The sequence below is a fragment of the Sander lucioperca genome, chromosome 21 (genome assembly GCF_008315115.2).
Source record: "Sander lucioperca isolate FBNREF2018 chromosome 21, SLUC_FBN_1.2, whole genome shotgun sequence".
In the NCBI taxonomy this organism is placed as follows: Eukaryota; Metazoa; Chordata; class Actinopteri; order Perciformes; family Percidae; genus Sander; species Sander lucioperca.
In genome coordinates, this window is record NC_050193.1 from 14,301,075 (window position 1) to 14,317,123 (window position 16,049).

General features: G+C 41.7%; 1 protein-coding gene across 1 annotated transcript in view; it reads right to left on the bottom strand.

Annotated features, from left to right (window-relative positions):
• Window positions 1-14,617, bottom strand: part of grapa (GRB2 related adaptor protein a) — a 32,035-nt gene extending 17,418 nt beyond the window's left edge. Inside the window, exons 1-3 of the mRNA XM_031320894.2 lie at window positions 14,228-14,617; window positions 6,975-7,072; window positions 5,651-5,770 (exon numbers count right to left, since the gene is read on the bottom strand). Of these exons, the coding sequence (XP_031176754.1) occupies window positions 5,651-5,770; window positions 6,975-7,072; window positions 14,228-14,305 (296 nt within the window). The 5' untranslated portion in view covers window positions 14,306-14,617. The remainder of the gene's footprint in view (window positions 1-5,650; window positions 5,771-6,974; window positions 7,073-14,227) is intronic.
• Between the last annotated feature and the right edge of the window lie 1,432 nt (window positions 14,618-16,049).

Consider the following 16,049-nt stretch of genomic DNA (forward strand, 5'->3'; position numbering starts at 1 on the left):
GCATATAGCGATTTGTTACACAGTTAGCAATGTGACATTCTAATGTGTTATATTTGTTATCATGCAAACCCTGTGAAAACAGAGTTTACATATTTTTTAGGCGGCTATATATGGTAAATTCTTATAGGAAGAGTTTGACATTTTGTGAATTATGCTTTTTCGCTTTCTTGCCAAGAGTTAGTTGAGATGTTTCCAGTCTTTGTGCTAAGCTAACCTGCTGCTGACTGTAGCTTCGTATTTAGCGTACAGACATGAGATTGGTATCAATCGGTTCATGTAACTCAGTAAAAAAACGCGAATAACTGTATTTCACACTTATATTTTAAACTATAGTCCAATTTTGCTATAGGATGCAAAACACACATTTTCTTAAAGGTACACTGTGTAGGAATTTCTCTCATCTAGTGGTGAAAATGTATTTTACATTCAAACGAATAGTGCTCTCTAGCGCTTCGCTTTTTCAAATGCGTCTGGCAGCTATACGGTAGCCGTTATGTACCAAGAAGCTATGACAACATGTCTTCCAATTTTCGCTTTTTTGGCGACGAGGATTCCTTCTCCTGTGGTTCAGCATAAGTATGATCCTCCATTATGAACTAAAGTGCAGTGCAGGCTTTCAAATTTGCCGGGGCAATGACAAATACCTCTCACTGATCTCCTTCTCCATTTCAGCTGGTTTCAGTCACGTGACGGTGGCTCTGAACGAAAACGCATTGTGGATTAGCTAGACAGGTAGGCTAGTGCTTTATGTCCCTCTCAGTGATTATAGTTTTTCAAAATGGTAGAACGACTTGGAAGCCTTCTTGGACTTGCCCTTCCAATGTAAATACAGATAAGAAATTCTTCACTTACGAGGATAAGTCAGATCCTCTTAAGTGGCAGAGGTAATTTTACACCAATGAGGACATATTTATGAATGAAGACATTGATTTTAGCTAATAAAATACTTAAAACACTACACAGTGTACCTTTACTTAAATGTCAAACTATTCCTTTAAGTTGGTAGCATGTACCATAGTAAGTAGACTCAAACTAAAGTTTGTTTTATGAAGACCCTTGAAGGCTAAACAAAATCATGCATTTATGATTTTACGACATAATATTGCTTTTTGTTTATGGGGTCTTTACAAAACTTTTTATGTACCACTCCGTCACCAGATCCAACGAAGAGAAGGACCGAACGAAAAGGCAAAGGATAGAGTAAGTAAAGAATAATGTGAGAAAAATTGAATAAAAAAATGATTTTTCCAGAGGACTGGGCTGGTCTAATTTAAGATACACTGCCAATATGAGAAAAGAGAAAAATAAAAAAAATTAAATCATGCACCCCTGCACCTGCCATAAGCTCTTCCTTCTCCTGTCTATTTTATCTGCAGTCACTGCTTGCTCTTTCCCTGTCTCTGTTCATCTCTCTTTATATTCTCCCCTCTTCGCTCTATTTCTTTCTGTTCTCTGTCTCTATCAAGTCCCTCTCAATTGTGTTTTGGTCACTGAACTGTGGTATTCTATTGTTGCCATTGAGCTGTGGTGTAAGCTGTGAAAGCCTCACACAGGACAATTGAGAAAAAGAAGAGCACTTTTCTTTGGGTTCCAAAATTGATAGCAGAGATAAAAAAATAAAACATAATAAAATAGAAATAATAGTTTTTCTATGGATACTGCAAATCTTGGCAAATACGTCTTTATTGGGGATATTTCCAAACCCTCCAGCACCCTATCTGAGAGTTAGATAAGAAGATCGGTGCCACTCTCAGAAATTTGAGTGGTGATAATCTTCCCATCTGACTCTCCACCGGAAATAAGAATATTTCCCAAAATGTCAACTTCAGTGGCTTGGAGGAGCATAAATCAGGAACACAACTTCAAGGAAAATTTCACCTGAAGGCAATGAAGCTAATTTTCGCCAGCACCATATATGTATTCCCAAACAGTGTTGGATAACTTTAGTGACTCACTTTCTAACTCTGTGATGCAATTCTTTCCCACATTTTCTCCACATGCATTAATCTGTCCAACTAAACTAAACTGCACTGTGTAACAAGTGATGACATTCAAGCGACGCTGAACCTGCTGTGTGTTACTTAAAGCTCAAAAAAGATTATATAGCTGCATGTAAAATAAGCATAGCCTAAGGGTAAGTTCCCCCTTATGGTTCCTCTTTGGAGTAATGACCCTGATAAGAGACAATTGATGACTAATGACAAGGAAGCTGAATGAGCGGCCAGATTCAGCAATTTGCTGCATGAGCCATCAGCTGGAAGCATTGAAATGCTACAACAGTAGACAAACGCAATGCAAAAAACAGAGCTCCTTTTTGCATTTTCACAGCAGCAGTTCTGGGTGGCTATGGGAGGATTTTTAAGGCGCTGACACACCAACCCGATTATCGGCCGTCGCACAGTCTGGCAAGGTCGGTAACTCGAGTCTGTTCGCTGTGTTCCATGCCGTCGTCAGTCCGGTTTTCATTTTTTGGGCGACAAAACAGATTAGCGCCGCCTGCTGTTATGGAGACGTATTACGTCTCGCACACACGCAGAACGTACGCTCAAGTCAGCGTCACTTCGGTGTGTTCTGAGGCACTTTTTTGACCTCGGGGAGCCGACTGATCAGCCCGACTGCCTTTTCTGCCAACAGTCGGCTATCGGGTTGGTGTGTCAGAGCCTTAACTGTGGTTGGAAATGTTGACTTTAAGTTGACATAAGGCAAAGAAAACTGCCAACGTTTCAAATGTGCTTGCTTTAGTGTGGATGTGGCCAGGGAGGTAGTGGTATTATAGTCATCACACTATGGAGCAGTGGTAAGAAGGGACATGTTAGGGAAAGGCACCTCCATTGACCTCCCTGAAAAATTAGAGTGAATACACACACAGATGTTCACAGACATTTGGTTCAGACAAACTAGATTAGAATGTGAAAGCAGATACAAAACAAAGGCCACAGAAAAAACAATTGCGCGCACGTGTGTGTGTGTGTGTGTGTGTGTGTGTGTGTGTGCATTTGTGCGTGGGCTGACCTCCATACCGTTCACATAGCCATGTGTCAAAAGCACATAGAGGACTGAGCTGTGGTCAAACAACCTTAAGCTCTATCACGAGACAGAACATCCAGCAATCAAAAAGAAAGTGACGTCTGCTCATACAATTTGACTACTGTTTCAAGGAGAAAAGCCTAAGCCCAAGCCCTCGATTAAACACAATGATCGCACAACTAAAATTATTAAAAGGTGCGTTGCAACTGCAGATATTGTGTTGTGATTATTATAATGCTTGAGTGTATCTGCTTTCCCTCCATGTGCACCATCTGCTTTTGCTTCAGTTACTGATTTCCTAGAGTGTCTATTGATGACTCACAGAGACAGTGCACAGTTGTACTGTTGTTACATTCAGATGTGAATTTGTATGTGTAGGTGGAAGAAGGACTCATATTGATAGTGATTGTGGCAGAGTGTGAACAAGGAAATGAGAAGTTATGTCCCTTTCTGAGCAAGAGTTTGAAAAAACACTCCACCAACAAAAAACAGGAATACAAAATAGTACCTTTTAACTATGCTGATGCACCTCGGCTCTTTTTCTGAAGACAATTCTTTTTCTTTTTCAAACTACATCATGTATTAGAGCATTGTGGATTCAAAAAAGACAAAACTCCTTTGGGTGAATATGCTTCTGAGTCAAAGTGAACTGAAAGGCCAGCTAACCGAATGGATTCCTCATCTGTCTATCTAAACGTCTAGGTTGGCATCACTTTGCTCCACTTTCTAAAAATAAACTACTAAATAACCCATTGGGACAGTTTCACTGGCATAGTCTGAAGCTAGTCCCCAGCCACATATTTGTTCATACCCACCTTTCAAAAACTATTCTGAACAGAAACTGTTTAAACAATTGAATAAATAATAAAAGATTGATCACCTCTAAGGTCCCCAGTCAGAATGACTGTGGGAAACTTGAGGGAAGTTTGCATTCTATATTGGTCAATATTTCATTAGCTCAGTATATTCTTGTACACTCAATATATTTAGGCCTACAAATAATTAGATAATTGAAAGATCCATTTAATCCAATCGCTGTCCAATCAAATTTGGTGATTAAGTGAAGGATTAAGTTAGGTTTAGGTCACCTTGACCTCCCCCCAGTCCCCAGTGTGTATTTCTCATAAGTGGACTGGATTGGATTGATAAACAAGGCCGCTACGTTCAATAACCCATTAACAGCTTTCTGATCATTTCATTACATTTTATTTTATTTATTTTATTTGCTGGAAATAAAGCCTAAAAAAAATGTAACACCAGAACAAATGAACACAAACGAGGTAATGGGGGGGGGGGACTGTTTATGACAAATCATTTTGTTGTAATATAATTAGTTATGACCACAACGACATGTCATAGTGACACCCAATCCTAACATCCCTACACATAGACCTTTAACACCATAAAATACTTCCATGATGGACTGAGTGATTTAACGGTGCATTCATGTCTGTGCGATTGAACCATGGCACCTCTCCTTGACTTTAAAACGACAATTAAAACTTTTCATCGCAACCCAAATTGTCCAAGTAATAATAAATGGAGGTGAAACTGACCCTGAGATGTTCATTATGAACGCGTCACAAACCTTACCTTTCACCACATTCACAGTGTTGCATGATTTCTAACTTAAAAGGTCAAAGCCCGACCGAGCTGAGACGTCAGAACGTCTCCTCTGACGGGGGAGCTGTCAGCACACACACACACGCACACACGCACGCACACACACACCTGACCCAATTTTCAAGCTGCTACACCATCCAGCAACAACAGCCAGAGAGGCATCAACAAACAAAAAAACAGTAGCATCAAACGCCTCCCTGTCCCTCCTTGGCAGACCTGCTTTACACACAGCACCTCCCTTCCCTTCCTTCCTTCTAATTTTCCCTTTCGATTCCCTTAATGCTTCCCTTTCCTGCCTTAATACGTCCAAAGGCCGGTCCTTAATCCACCCAGAAGATATCACCACAACAACAACCCACAAATTCAGGGTGAGCCAGGTCCTTCCTACAGCCCCAGCAGCCCAGAGCCAACCCTTACTTCAAGGTCTGGCTTTCAGTGCCAAACTTTTGACTCCAAATCCCCCCCACACATCCTGACTCTCCACCTCCAATATCCACACAGCCCCCAGGAGCGCAACACCGAGCCTCAGCTGCATCCCTGACCGCCATCCCTCCCGACAAGACAACCGATCGGCCCCATCGGCAGCTCCAGATGCTGCGGTTTGCCAGACAGGATTAGCTCACACAGGGCCAGAGGGGTTGCAGATCCTCTTACCATCCTCCCCAAACCTTATCCTCTAACACTCCTCCTCTGCACACACTCAACATTTTATTAACAAGCAAACAAGGGACAACAGTGCTGCACGTGCAGGGATGTGTGCATACAGTATGTTTGCATTGATCTGCTAATTATATTAGATTGCATTAGAAGGGATGGAATTAAGCTTTAATGATCCCTGTGGAGAAGGACTGTTGCAGTAATAACAGGATGCATGGAGAGTAGAAATACTATGTAATAAAAAAGAGTACATACGTCAATTTGGTATATAGAAAGCAACCTAAGACAACAGCAGTGTATGAATGTGCAAAATATGGACCGTTGCTGATCCTTTATCTCCTACCTGACAGACATGGAGAACTCTCCAGGGGCGCTCTCACTCTCTCGGACCAGAAAAGCCCCGCACTCCCTGTGTTTGAGTCGACTTTCTGCCACACCGCGAGATATACGACCGGCAAACCAGCTGGAAGCAAGAAAGAAAACAGGAAGGAAGTAAGTAAGAAAGAAAGAAAGAAAAAAAGAAAGAACGAACAAAGTTGATTTTACTGTTTTGTGCATGTGAACTGTGTTGTTCTTGGGGTCTGTGCAGCTGCAACACACATTAAATGATTCATTCTTGTATTTGATAACTTTTTATGTTGTTATGTGTATTTTCAGTGGTGATGATGAGACTAAAGAAGCAGACAACAGTACAGATCAATGCTGACAGAGAAATAAAAGAAAATTTGAGCAGGAAAGAAAGTAAAATTAGCCACATTTGTGAAGTTATTTTTAAATATGCTGCTAAATATGCATGCAAAACAAATCCCAAAAGGCCATAATTCAGTTGTCAGCTGTGGAGCATAAGTAATAGTGCCATTTTTCATTTCTTTTTTTTCTTGCTTGTAGTAGAGCAGTTTCTTTGGATGCAAGGTTTGCATAAATTACATTCTGCTTTCATGAGGTTGTGCTCCGCAGTCACATTGATGGCTCAAATGAGGGAAGAGCACATCCAATATGGAGGCCACATTATATGACTCTCTTGTTTGAGGTCATAGCGGTCAGAATTCTGGCTCGGTGAAGAAAATGTAGAGGAGGAAAAACCCTCGCAGACAGCACATCTCCTTACGCTGTGCACAAACTTAACTAGACAGCTCCGACTGGACCATGCAGCAGTGTTCATTAACGAGTCAGAGCCGCTGCAGTGGCTTCGTTGCCAGTTTAGTGTTTGTCACTGCAAAAAGTAGAACCCAGCTGGTGTATGACCATCTGATGGAGATACAGGGTGTACCAGCAGCTTCACTGTAAACACACACACACACACACACACACACACACACACACACATACACACACGAGCGCGCGCGTGCACGGCTGTATCATGTGGGATTACATAAGTGAGTGTGTCCCTTTGGGTAGCCTGCCTTATGCCGTGGTGCAGATGTCCAAAGCAGAGCAGAAAACGCCCCGAGCGGCACACACTCACTGATGAGCTGTTTAGATAGACCAGTGCTGGATGTGTGAAATGGATTCATCTGCTTTACAGATGAGTTGAAGATGTGTGTGAGTGTGTGGTGCGTGCGCTCGGTGCGTGCGTGCGTGCGCTCGGTGCGTGCGTGCGTGCGTGCGTGTGTGCGTGCGTGTGTGCGTGTGTGTGTGTGTGTGTGTGTGTGTGCGTGCGCACTTACGCGTGTGGCCGCAGGTTGATGTAGTTTTTCGGCACAAAGCCTTTTCTGTTGTGGAGCTCAGCTGTGTACCAGTTAGGATCATCCTCCATGTTGGTGATCTAGGAGCAAACACACACACACACACACACACACACACACACACACACACACACACACACGCACAGATGAAATATTGCCCATAATGATGTTGACGCAGCCTATTACTATCGGGTGAAAGGTCACCATCATTTCTCTCTCTCGCTCGCTGTATATCAATCTCCTCGCCCGGCCTCTCTTCTTCTATTATCCGGTACAGTGGCTTTCAACCATCGCTGTGTGAAGCGAGGCCGTCGTCGACTCACAACTGCCACATAAAGCCCTTCATGACTACACACACATGAGAGGCAGCAAACACATCTGATTTGCACTAACCCATGTCCCTGCACATACTGTAACAGAGCAGAAGTGTGTGACCTATACCTGAGCATAATTTTCAATCAAACTGGGACTGGAAAATGTTGTAAACAAATGTTTCTGATAGACAGTTTTTAAACAAGCTTAGACGTTGAACCTGCTGTGTGTTACTTAAAGCTCAAAAAAGATTATATAGCTGCATGTAAAATAAGCATAGCCTAAGGGTAAGTTCCCCCTTATGGTTCCTCTTTGGAGTAATGACCCTGATAAGAGACAATTGATGACTAATGACAAGGAAGCTGAATGAGCGGCCAGATTCAGCAATTTGCTGCATGAGCCATCAGCTGGAAGCATTGAAATGCTACAACAGTAGACAAACGCAATGCAAAAAACAGAGCTCCTTTTTGCATTTTCACAGCAGCAGTTCTGGGTGGCTATGGGAGGATTTTTAAGGCGCTGACACACCAACCCGATTATTGGCCGTCGGACAGTCTGGCAAGGTCGGTAACTCGAGTCTGTTCGCTGTGTTCCATGCCGTCGTCAGTCCGGTTTTCATTTTTTGGGCGACAAAACAGATTAGCGCCGCCTGCTGTTATGGAGACGTATTACGTCTCGCACACACGCAGAACGTACGCTCAAGTCAGCGTCACTTCGGTGTGTTCTGAGGCACTTTTTTGACCTCGGGGAGCCGACTGATCAGCCCGACTGCCTTTTCTGCCAACGGTCGGCTATCGGGTTGGTGTGTCAGAGCCTTAACTGTGGTTGGAAATGTTGACTTTAAGTTGACATAAGGCAAAGAAAACTGCCAACGTTTCAAATGTGCTTGCTTTAGTGTGGATGTGGCCAGGGAGGTAGTGGTATTATAGTCATCACACTATGGAGCAGTGGTAAGAAGGGACATGTTAGGGAAAGGCACCTCCATTGACCTCCCTGAAAAATTAGAGTGAATACACACACAGATGTTCACAGACATTTGGTTCAGACAAACTAGATTAGAATGTGAAAGCAGATATAAAACAAAGGCCACAGAAAAAACTATTGCACGTGTGTGTGTGTGTGTGTGTGTGTGTGTGTGTGTGTGTGCATTTGTGCGTGGGCTGACCTCCATACCGTTCACATAGCCATGTGTCAAAAGCACATAGAGGACTGAGCTGTGGTCAAACAACCTTATTTCCAGTCCCAGTTTGATTACAAATTATGCTCAGGTATAGGTCACACACTTCTGCTCTGTTACAGTATGTGCAGGGACACATACTGTAACAGAGCAGAAGTGTGTGACCTATACCTGAGCATAATTTTCAATCAAACTGGGACTGGAAATGTTGTAAACAAATGTTTCTGATAGACAGTTTTTAAACAAGCTTAGAAACACCAGGGTGACAAATGCAGTGAGGGACACACTGTCACCTGATGTGCTCCAGCTCTACTGCTTTAATGTTTACCCATTTTATCCTGTCTCATTTCCTTGGCCTTATCGCTGTTTTTTTCCTGTTCTGTTGTCATTTTTATATTCAGTATTCTAATCCAGCTGTGCCATTCCTTGTCATTTTAATATTTTAAGCTGTTGTTTTGTTTGCTCTGCTTGGTTTGCAGTGATTCATAAACCTCTTATTTTCTTTATCTCAACTACAGAGCTAAGGTTTATCACAGCACTGCTATGTTTTATCAGTCAAACTCAAATAAACTATGGACATTAAAACTGATAGCAAGCAGAGCGTGACATAGAGTTAAAACATGTACAAATGAAATGTATCCTGCTTTTAATGCGACTGTGTGATGGGAAAACTCATTTAGCAACGCTGCCGATCTGCCGAAAAACTTGTCCTGTCCCCTCGTTGCCTTTAGGAACTTCATTTCATGCACCACCTACTATAATGGGCGCTCTGTGCAATTGTTCGAGCATTTTAAAATGTGTTGCATGCTGTGGAATGATTTACTGCTCATAGCATCAATCATTGTTCAATCACAGAACTGAATGATTGCCCTTTCACTCAGCTGTTGGCTTCGATGTCAGGCAGAAAAACATTTCATTTAAATAAGAAGTTTGCAGCCCCTTGCTATATTTTCACTGTAATACAACTTTTTGGATTGTCTCAAGATATATTCACATGCCCAAATTTAGGCCTCAGTTAATTCATCACCCTGACTCTGTGACCCACAGACTAGGGCTGGGTATCTGTACTTAATCGACCGAAATAACCCAGAAGTGGGTAGTTTTGAAACTTTTCCAATCAAGCAATGGCAGCGTTCGATCCTTTTTGTACCCAGCAGCTAGTGGTGGAGTGGTGGTTTACCACAGACGGTAACTTTTTTTTTTTTTTTTTTTTTTAAGATTAAAAAAAGATTTTCTTTGGGCATTTTTAGGCCTTTATTTTCACAGGACAGATGGGGAGAAGGGGAAGGGGAGAGAGAGGGGGGAATGACATGCAGCAAAGGGCCGCAGGTTGGAGTTGAACCCGCGGCCGCTGCGTTGAGGAGCAAACCTCTATATATAAGCGCCCGCTCCTAACCTGACTCCACCAGATGGATTGCTTCGCATTTGCTCGGCATATCCATCTGGGAACTTTCCGTTGGAGCACTTTTGGGAAGGGGCGAAAATACTGGTTAGCTGATTGGATAAACCATCTGTCTATCACCACCTATGTTGGTGATAGACGGGCCAAATCAACCAATCAGATTAACGATATATCAAACTCTTGCCGAAACCAGTCGGGAGAAGAGCGAAAACATCTTTTCCTCCGAGAAAAGCCTCCAGTGCCGTTTTTTTGCTCTTCTTTCAATGAAGGAATACTTTCTATTTCGGATAAAACTTGCGCGATAGCTACGCTCATCTCATCCGTGGAAGCCGCCATGTTGTTTAGACTGAACAGTCGCTTCTCGTTGCGTCACACCTAAACCCGCCTCAAAACCAACGCTGATTGGTCGGTCGTTTGGCGAACGGCGCCAAATTTTCTCTGTCTCAAGATGCCAGACTGATCTGTGAGTGGAAAACTGGAGCTCGCGAGATCAGGACGGTCTCACGAGGCTAGCCCGCTCCACCAACTGAGCCAACCCGACCACAGACGGTAACTTTTTTAACCAAAATTTGAGTTGAAATCATCTCCTTTCTTTATCCTTTTTGATTTTGCTTCTTAATTACACTTTGCCAGGGGTACGTTACAGATGCATCAAAAGCTCCTGAATGTGCAATGAAATCAAGCTGATTACTCTTCTTCTTTACTCCCTGCAGACAAGACCATTTATTAGCCTAGTTAAATCTAAAATCTATAAAATCTAAATCTTTTGGTAAAGTCCTGCATCATGGGAAAAAACAAACAAACCGTTTTTACGTTCAAACTCCTTTTTGGAAATAAAACAGTCAGAGCTCAGTCAAATCCGAAAAGGAAATATTTCGTTCTTCATTTGTATGTTGGATATGTATATTTAGGATGTTTATCCATGACAACCCCCACTGATTCAACTGTGACTGACTCAGCTCCTTCCAGACCATACTAATGGATTTAACAATTACATAACAAACCCTTAAAATAACAGTCATACTGAATCAAGGAAAAATACAACATTTCTGACATGAACATCTGCACTAGACTGTAAATATCTGAACTTTTAATGAGGCTGAAACCAGTCAGGTGATTCCCTGCACCTGGAGGTGCCAGTAAGGCGCTCAGAAACACAGGCTGTTTCTGGGATTGGGTCTCAAAAAGTAGTACTTTTCTTTAGCGTATTACATGGCTACTACCTATGATTTTAGTTGCTGCCAGTGACAGAGGAGTCTGTTACACAGTCCAAATCCAACTGAACTGAATGTGTTGGGGTTTGGAGAACAAAAGAAACGTGTGTTTTCACACTCCAATTTGTGTCCCTTGTGTTACACTTGGCCGCACTGTCTTCCAGGTTTAAACAGAATGTCATAGCAGCTACTTTCTTATTTAACTATGAAGCTATTTTTATCATTTAATTACGGGTATACACTCCAGTCAGTCTTTTTGAACCATGGCCACTGCACAACAGGAATGAGGATAACAATGCACTCCAATACTATGAAAGACAAAAACTCTGGTAAGTAGTGACAGGATTGTTTTAAATGATGGACATTTCGCATGACGCTATATGAGTTGTTGTTATATTGTAAAGCCCTGGCAATCTGGTGCAGTGAGCAGGAATAAAGAATTGTGAGGAATTATTTAAAAGGACAGTTTGACCCAAGTCTGAACCAGCGCTGTTTGGCTGAGACTAGACAGCAGTTTATCCCAGTGGAGAGAAAGAAAACATGGCACATAAGCTTAACAGTGTTTTAAAGCAGCTACAAGGAGTTTTTACAGTAACTGCTTATGAAACTCAGTTTAATACTGATGTCTCTCTATGACCTAACGAGACCATTAGCGAGAAGATTGGCTATTTTTATATACTTATACCTATTCTTAATGCCTGTTCTGAAACAATTTACAGCATACAGACCGGAAGAGCTTTTGTTTACATTTTCCTAGGCAAAGTTTTGTCGAGTCGTATAAGTTAGCCAGTTAAAGGTCCTATGACATGCTGCTTTTTGGATGCTTTTATAGGCCTTAGTGGTCCCCTAATACTGTATCTGAAGTCTCTTTCCCGAAATTCAGCCTTGGTGCAGAATTACAGCCACTAGAGCCAGTCCCACAATGAGCTTTCCTTAGGATGTGCCATTTCTGTGTCTGTAGCTTTAAATGCTATTGAAGAGGAGAGAGTGGGGGGGCAAGGTGGAGGGTGGGGGTGTGGTCTTGACCAACTGCCACTTTGCTTGTTTGCAAGCCATGATGTCTCTCTCTTTCTCATGGGCGGGCTAAATCCTCTGGGCTGGCAAAGCAGAGAAAGGGGAGGTAACCTTTCCCCTTATGACCTCATAAGGAGCAGCCCACCTGAGCTTTCATTTTCTCAAAGGCAGATCAGGATACCCAGGGCTCGGTTTACACCTATCACCATTTCTAGCCACTGGGGGACTAAAGGCAGGCTGTGGGAACTCATATTAATGTTAAAAAAACTCATAAAGTGACATTTTCATGCCATGGGACCTTTAAAAGAAGGCAGAGGGAGATTTTTCTTTTTTTTTCCGTCATATGTGGTTGTGGCTGATACTGGGGCAGAATTAGCAAAAAAATTAATCAATTGTCTAAAGAACAAAAAAAGCTAAAAGGAAAGTGACAATAACATCAGTCAACCTTGGTCGGTCAGATTTGAAAGGATTCAAAACGATCCTGAATTGGCCCTGTTCCTCCAGACAGGTATGTGATTTTATTTATGAAATACATTGAAAGACTTGGTTTTACATCAATATTAGAATACACGTTGGTGGCTTTACTTTGTTTCAGCATCATCATATTACAGTTATTTATCTTACATAGCCACAAATAGATGTTTTACTTCATCCCCATGCATCCTGCAAACAGCTGTGTTTAAAAAAGAAAAATAGTAGGCCTATAAGTTGTGTCTTTCTTTCACTTGCTTCCAAAAAAAAAAGCATGCCATCAAGATCTGTACGACACGAAAGAAGTTGCTTTATTCTTTGTGGCGTCTAATAATGGAACAAAGTGTGTCTAAGATGAATAATTATACCAGCCTGCTGCATACAATCAAAGGTAAATTCCACTCTCGGGCATTATCCTGTTTGACGTATTCAAATACATGTCATGGTTTTTTTTTTGTTGATGAGGTTTTTCTCTCCACCTGCCTCATCTATCATTTCAATGCCTTTCACAAACTAGTGAAGTATGGTATGTGCAAGTGACCATAGCAATATGATTATGAGCATAAGGGTTTTCCCAGAGAGAAGAAGAGCTGCCCCAGAAACTTGTCCTGCAGCAGCATTGCACTTTGCTCTGCAGAGGCTAAGTCTTGTTTCTTCTGCCATGAATTTGTACGTGTACATTATGACCAGCTGGTGCCATAGTGTAAGTCTGGAGAGAAGCTCTTGCACTTTAATCCTGAGGTTTACTGCTGATGTCTTAGAGGGACGATTTTCTCCTACAGTAATTTCCAGCTGTGCAGGAACTATCTCAGCACTGCATATGGCCTGTTATCCATCAGAAAAAAATACAACAGCTGTAGCTTTAACAAAATGTTTGTTTTAAAAACAAAAATTGGACTTGTTTAAAGGAATATTTTGTCGTTTTGGAAAACGCACTTCTTTTTATTTTTTTATTTTCTCGCAAAGAGTTATGTGAGAGGATAAATATGAGGCAACAGCCAGTAGTCGGGTAGCGTAGCTTAGCATAGAGTGCAAACACCAGACCAGAAACTCCAGGAAGTTACTGGCCCCGGTCAAGAAACAGTCCTGCGCATAACATACCACCCCAGGTCATTTTTTACTGTGTCTGTGCAAATTAAACAAATGAGATATCTTCCGATCTGTAAAAAAGAGAATAATTGTATTTCCCAAAATGTCAAACGAGTAACTAGCTGGTGTCATTTTGCTACAGGATGCAACACACATTGTTTTAAAACTGTGGAAGTATAAATAACATATTCCTGGAAAGGGTTTTTTTTTAGCTTCCAATCCCTTTCTCAATTGAAAAATGTTTGTAACATTCAACACGTGTTCAGGTTGTCTGTTGCCTGATTTCTCATACTGCTCTTTCTTTAGTCAGCAACAGCAGCACCTGGATACAGAGTCAAGAGCTGTGGACGCTAAAGTTATAATTGTTGTAATTATCACAGAGGAGGCAGAGAAAGAGAGAGAGAGCGAGAGAGAGAGAGGTGGCTAATTTGTTGGTCCACTACTCTGTTCTGATCTAGAAGTATGGTTGGTAGATAGATAGATAGAGAGATAGATAGATAGATAGATAGATAGATAGATAGAGAGATAGAGAGATAGATAGATAAATTTCCTTTACCTTGAGCAAGTCTCCCTTGTTGAAACTGAGTTCATCACCCTCTGTGGCACGAAACGTATATAGTGCCATTGCTTCCATCCCGAAACCCAACACTTTCACTCCCACACACACACTCTCTGGGACCCCCACTAATGCCCCTGGCACGGGGGGGTGGGGGGAGATAGAGGGAGAAATGTAAAAAAAAAAAAAAAAAAAAAAAAAAAAACAGCTAAAGGTAGAAGATGCAATGAAATAACAGACAGGAAGAGGAGAGAGAGAGAAGAAGAGGAGCAAGAGAGGAGAGGTCTCGTCTGTCCGCGGAGCCGAGAGAGTCAGAGTAGAGGATGAGAGTGAGCTCGGCGAGGGGAAAAATACGACTGGCTGCTGCTCAGCAACACACCACCATGAGTAATGTTCAGAGAGAGAGAGAGAGAGAGAGAGAGAGAGCAAGTACTAGGGGCAAGCGAGTGGGAGGCATTTCCTGTGTATATATTTGTCTCACACCGTTGCTGTGGCTTCTGTGGATTCTGTGTGTGCGTTTCTTCAATCAATTGCCTGTATGCATGTGTGGTTGGTCGTTACACTTTTAAAGAATGAAATTTACATTAAAGATCAGGACAAGGTGAGAAGTAAAGGAATAATCCAACAAAAAAAAATGGAAACATTTGTAATATTCATTGGCATCCATGAAACAGTGAAGTTCATATTGCACGCAGCAAGATCACAGATTTCAGTTTCAGTTTAGTTATCAGGCAGGCAGCCATAACAAAGGCTTTATTTCCCCTTTTTTATCTGCCATGTCCTCTTTCCATTCACCAACGTACATGTTACATTACGATTTTGTAGGTTTGTGGTCGCATTCAAGATTTGCAAAGCATCCAGCATTGCATGTGGAAAAGTGAAAGAAAAGCCAACACACAGACTTATTTTAACACACATTGAACATGGCAGGCTGGGTAACATTTCATTAAAAAAATATTTTATATGACTTTATGTGACAAATAAATTGATTGATTTGGCAGCTGAATGAACATTTGCAAGTATTGAGAAAAAGAATAAAGGATGTATATAGGATATAGCCAGCTTTTGAGTTTTTACATTATATCGTCTGTTTTCCCACTTACGGATGTGAGCCTGACAGCAGCAGCAGGTAGTTAACAGTAGACAGATAATCTATCCCAACCACAGACTGTAAAACAAATCCCAACTTCATTCATTCACTGAGACAAATTCACTGTTGAAATATGTGCCCTGGAGTAAAGTTGGAAATAGTGGACAGTAGCCTAATAAAAAAAAAAGTCTGCCAGGGAAGAGCTTTTCATTTCAAAGCTGGAGGGACACACACAGGATCAGAGAAAATCACACTGACACACTGTGGGTGTAACAGAAGCCTAAATGCAACTCCATTTTCCTCACTTTCAATTCAATTCAATTCAATTTTATTTATAGTATCAAATCATAACAAGAGTTATCTCAAGACACTTTACAGATAGAGTAGGTCTAGACCACACTCTATAATTTACACACAAAAAATTCCAGTAATTCCCCCAAGAGCAAGCATTTAGTGCGACTTCACCTGCAAGATTGAATTAAAACAGAAGTTGATGTTAAAAAAAGTCTGCAGGTTTGAGAGACAGCAGTGCTGAACTGAGCCACTGGTTTGAAGGACAAATGCTGATCAGAATGTCAAGAAAACATGTCGATCTATCAAAGTCTCCAACAACAGTTAGGTCACTTATGCTGTGTTTCCACTGTGTGATACAGCTCTGCTTGACTCACAGTCTTGGTACCACCTTTTCTTTTTTTCTTTTTCCACTGCGGATAGTAACCCCATCAGGTGGGA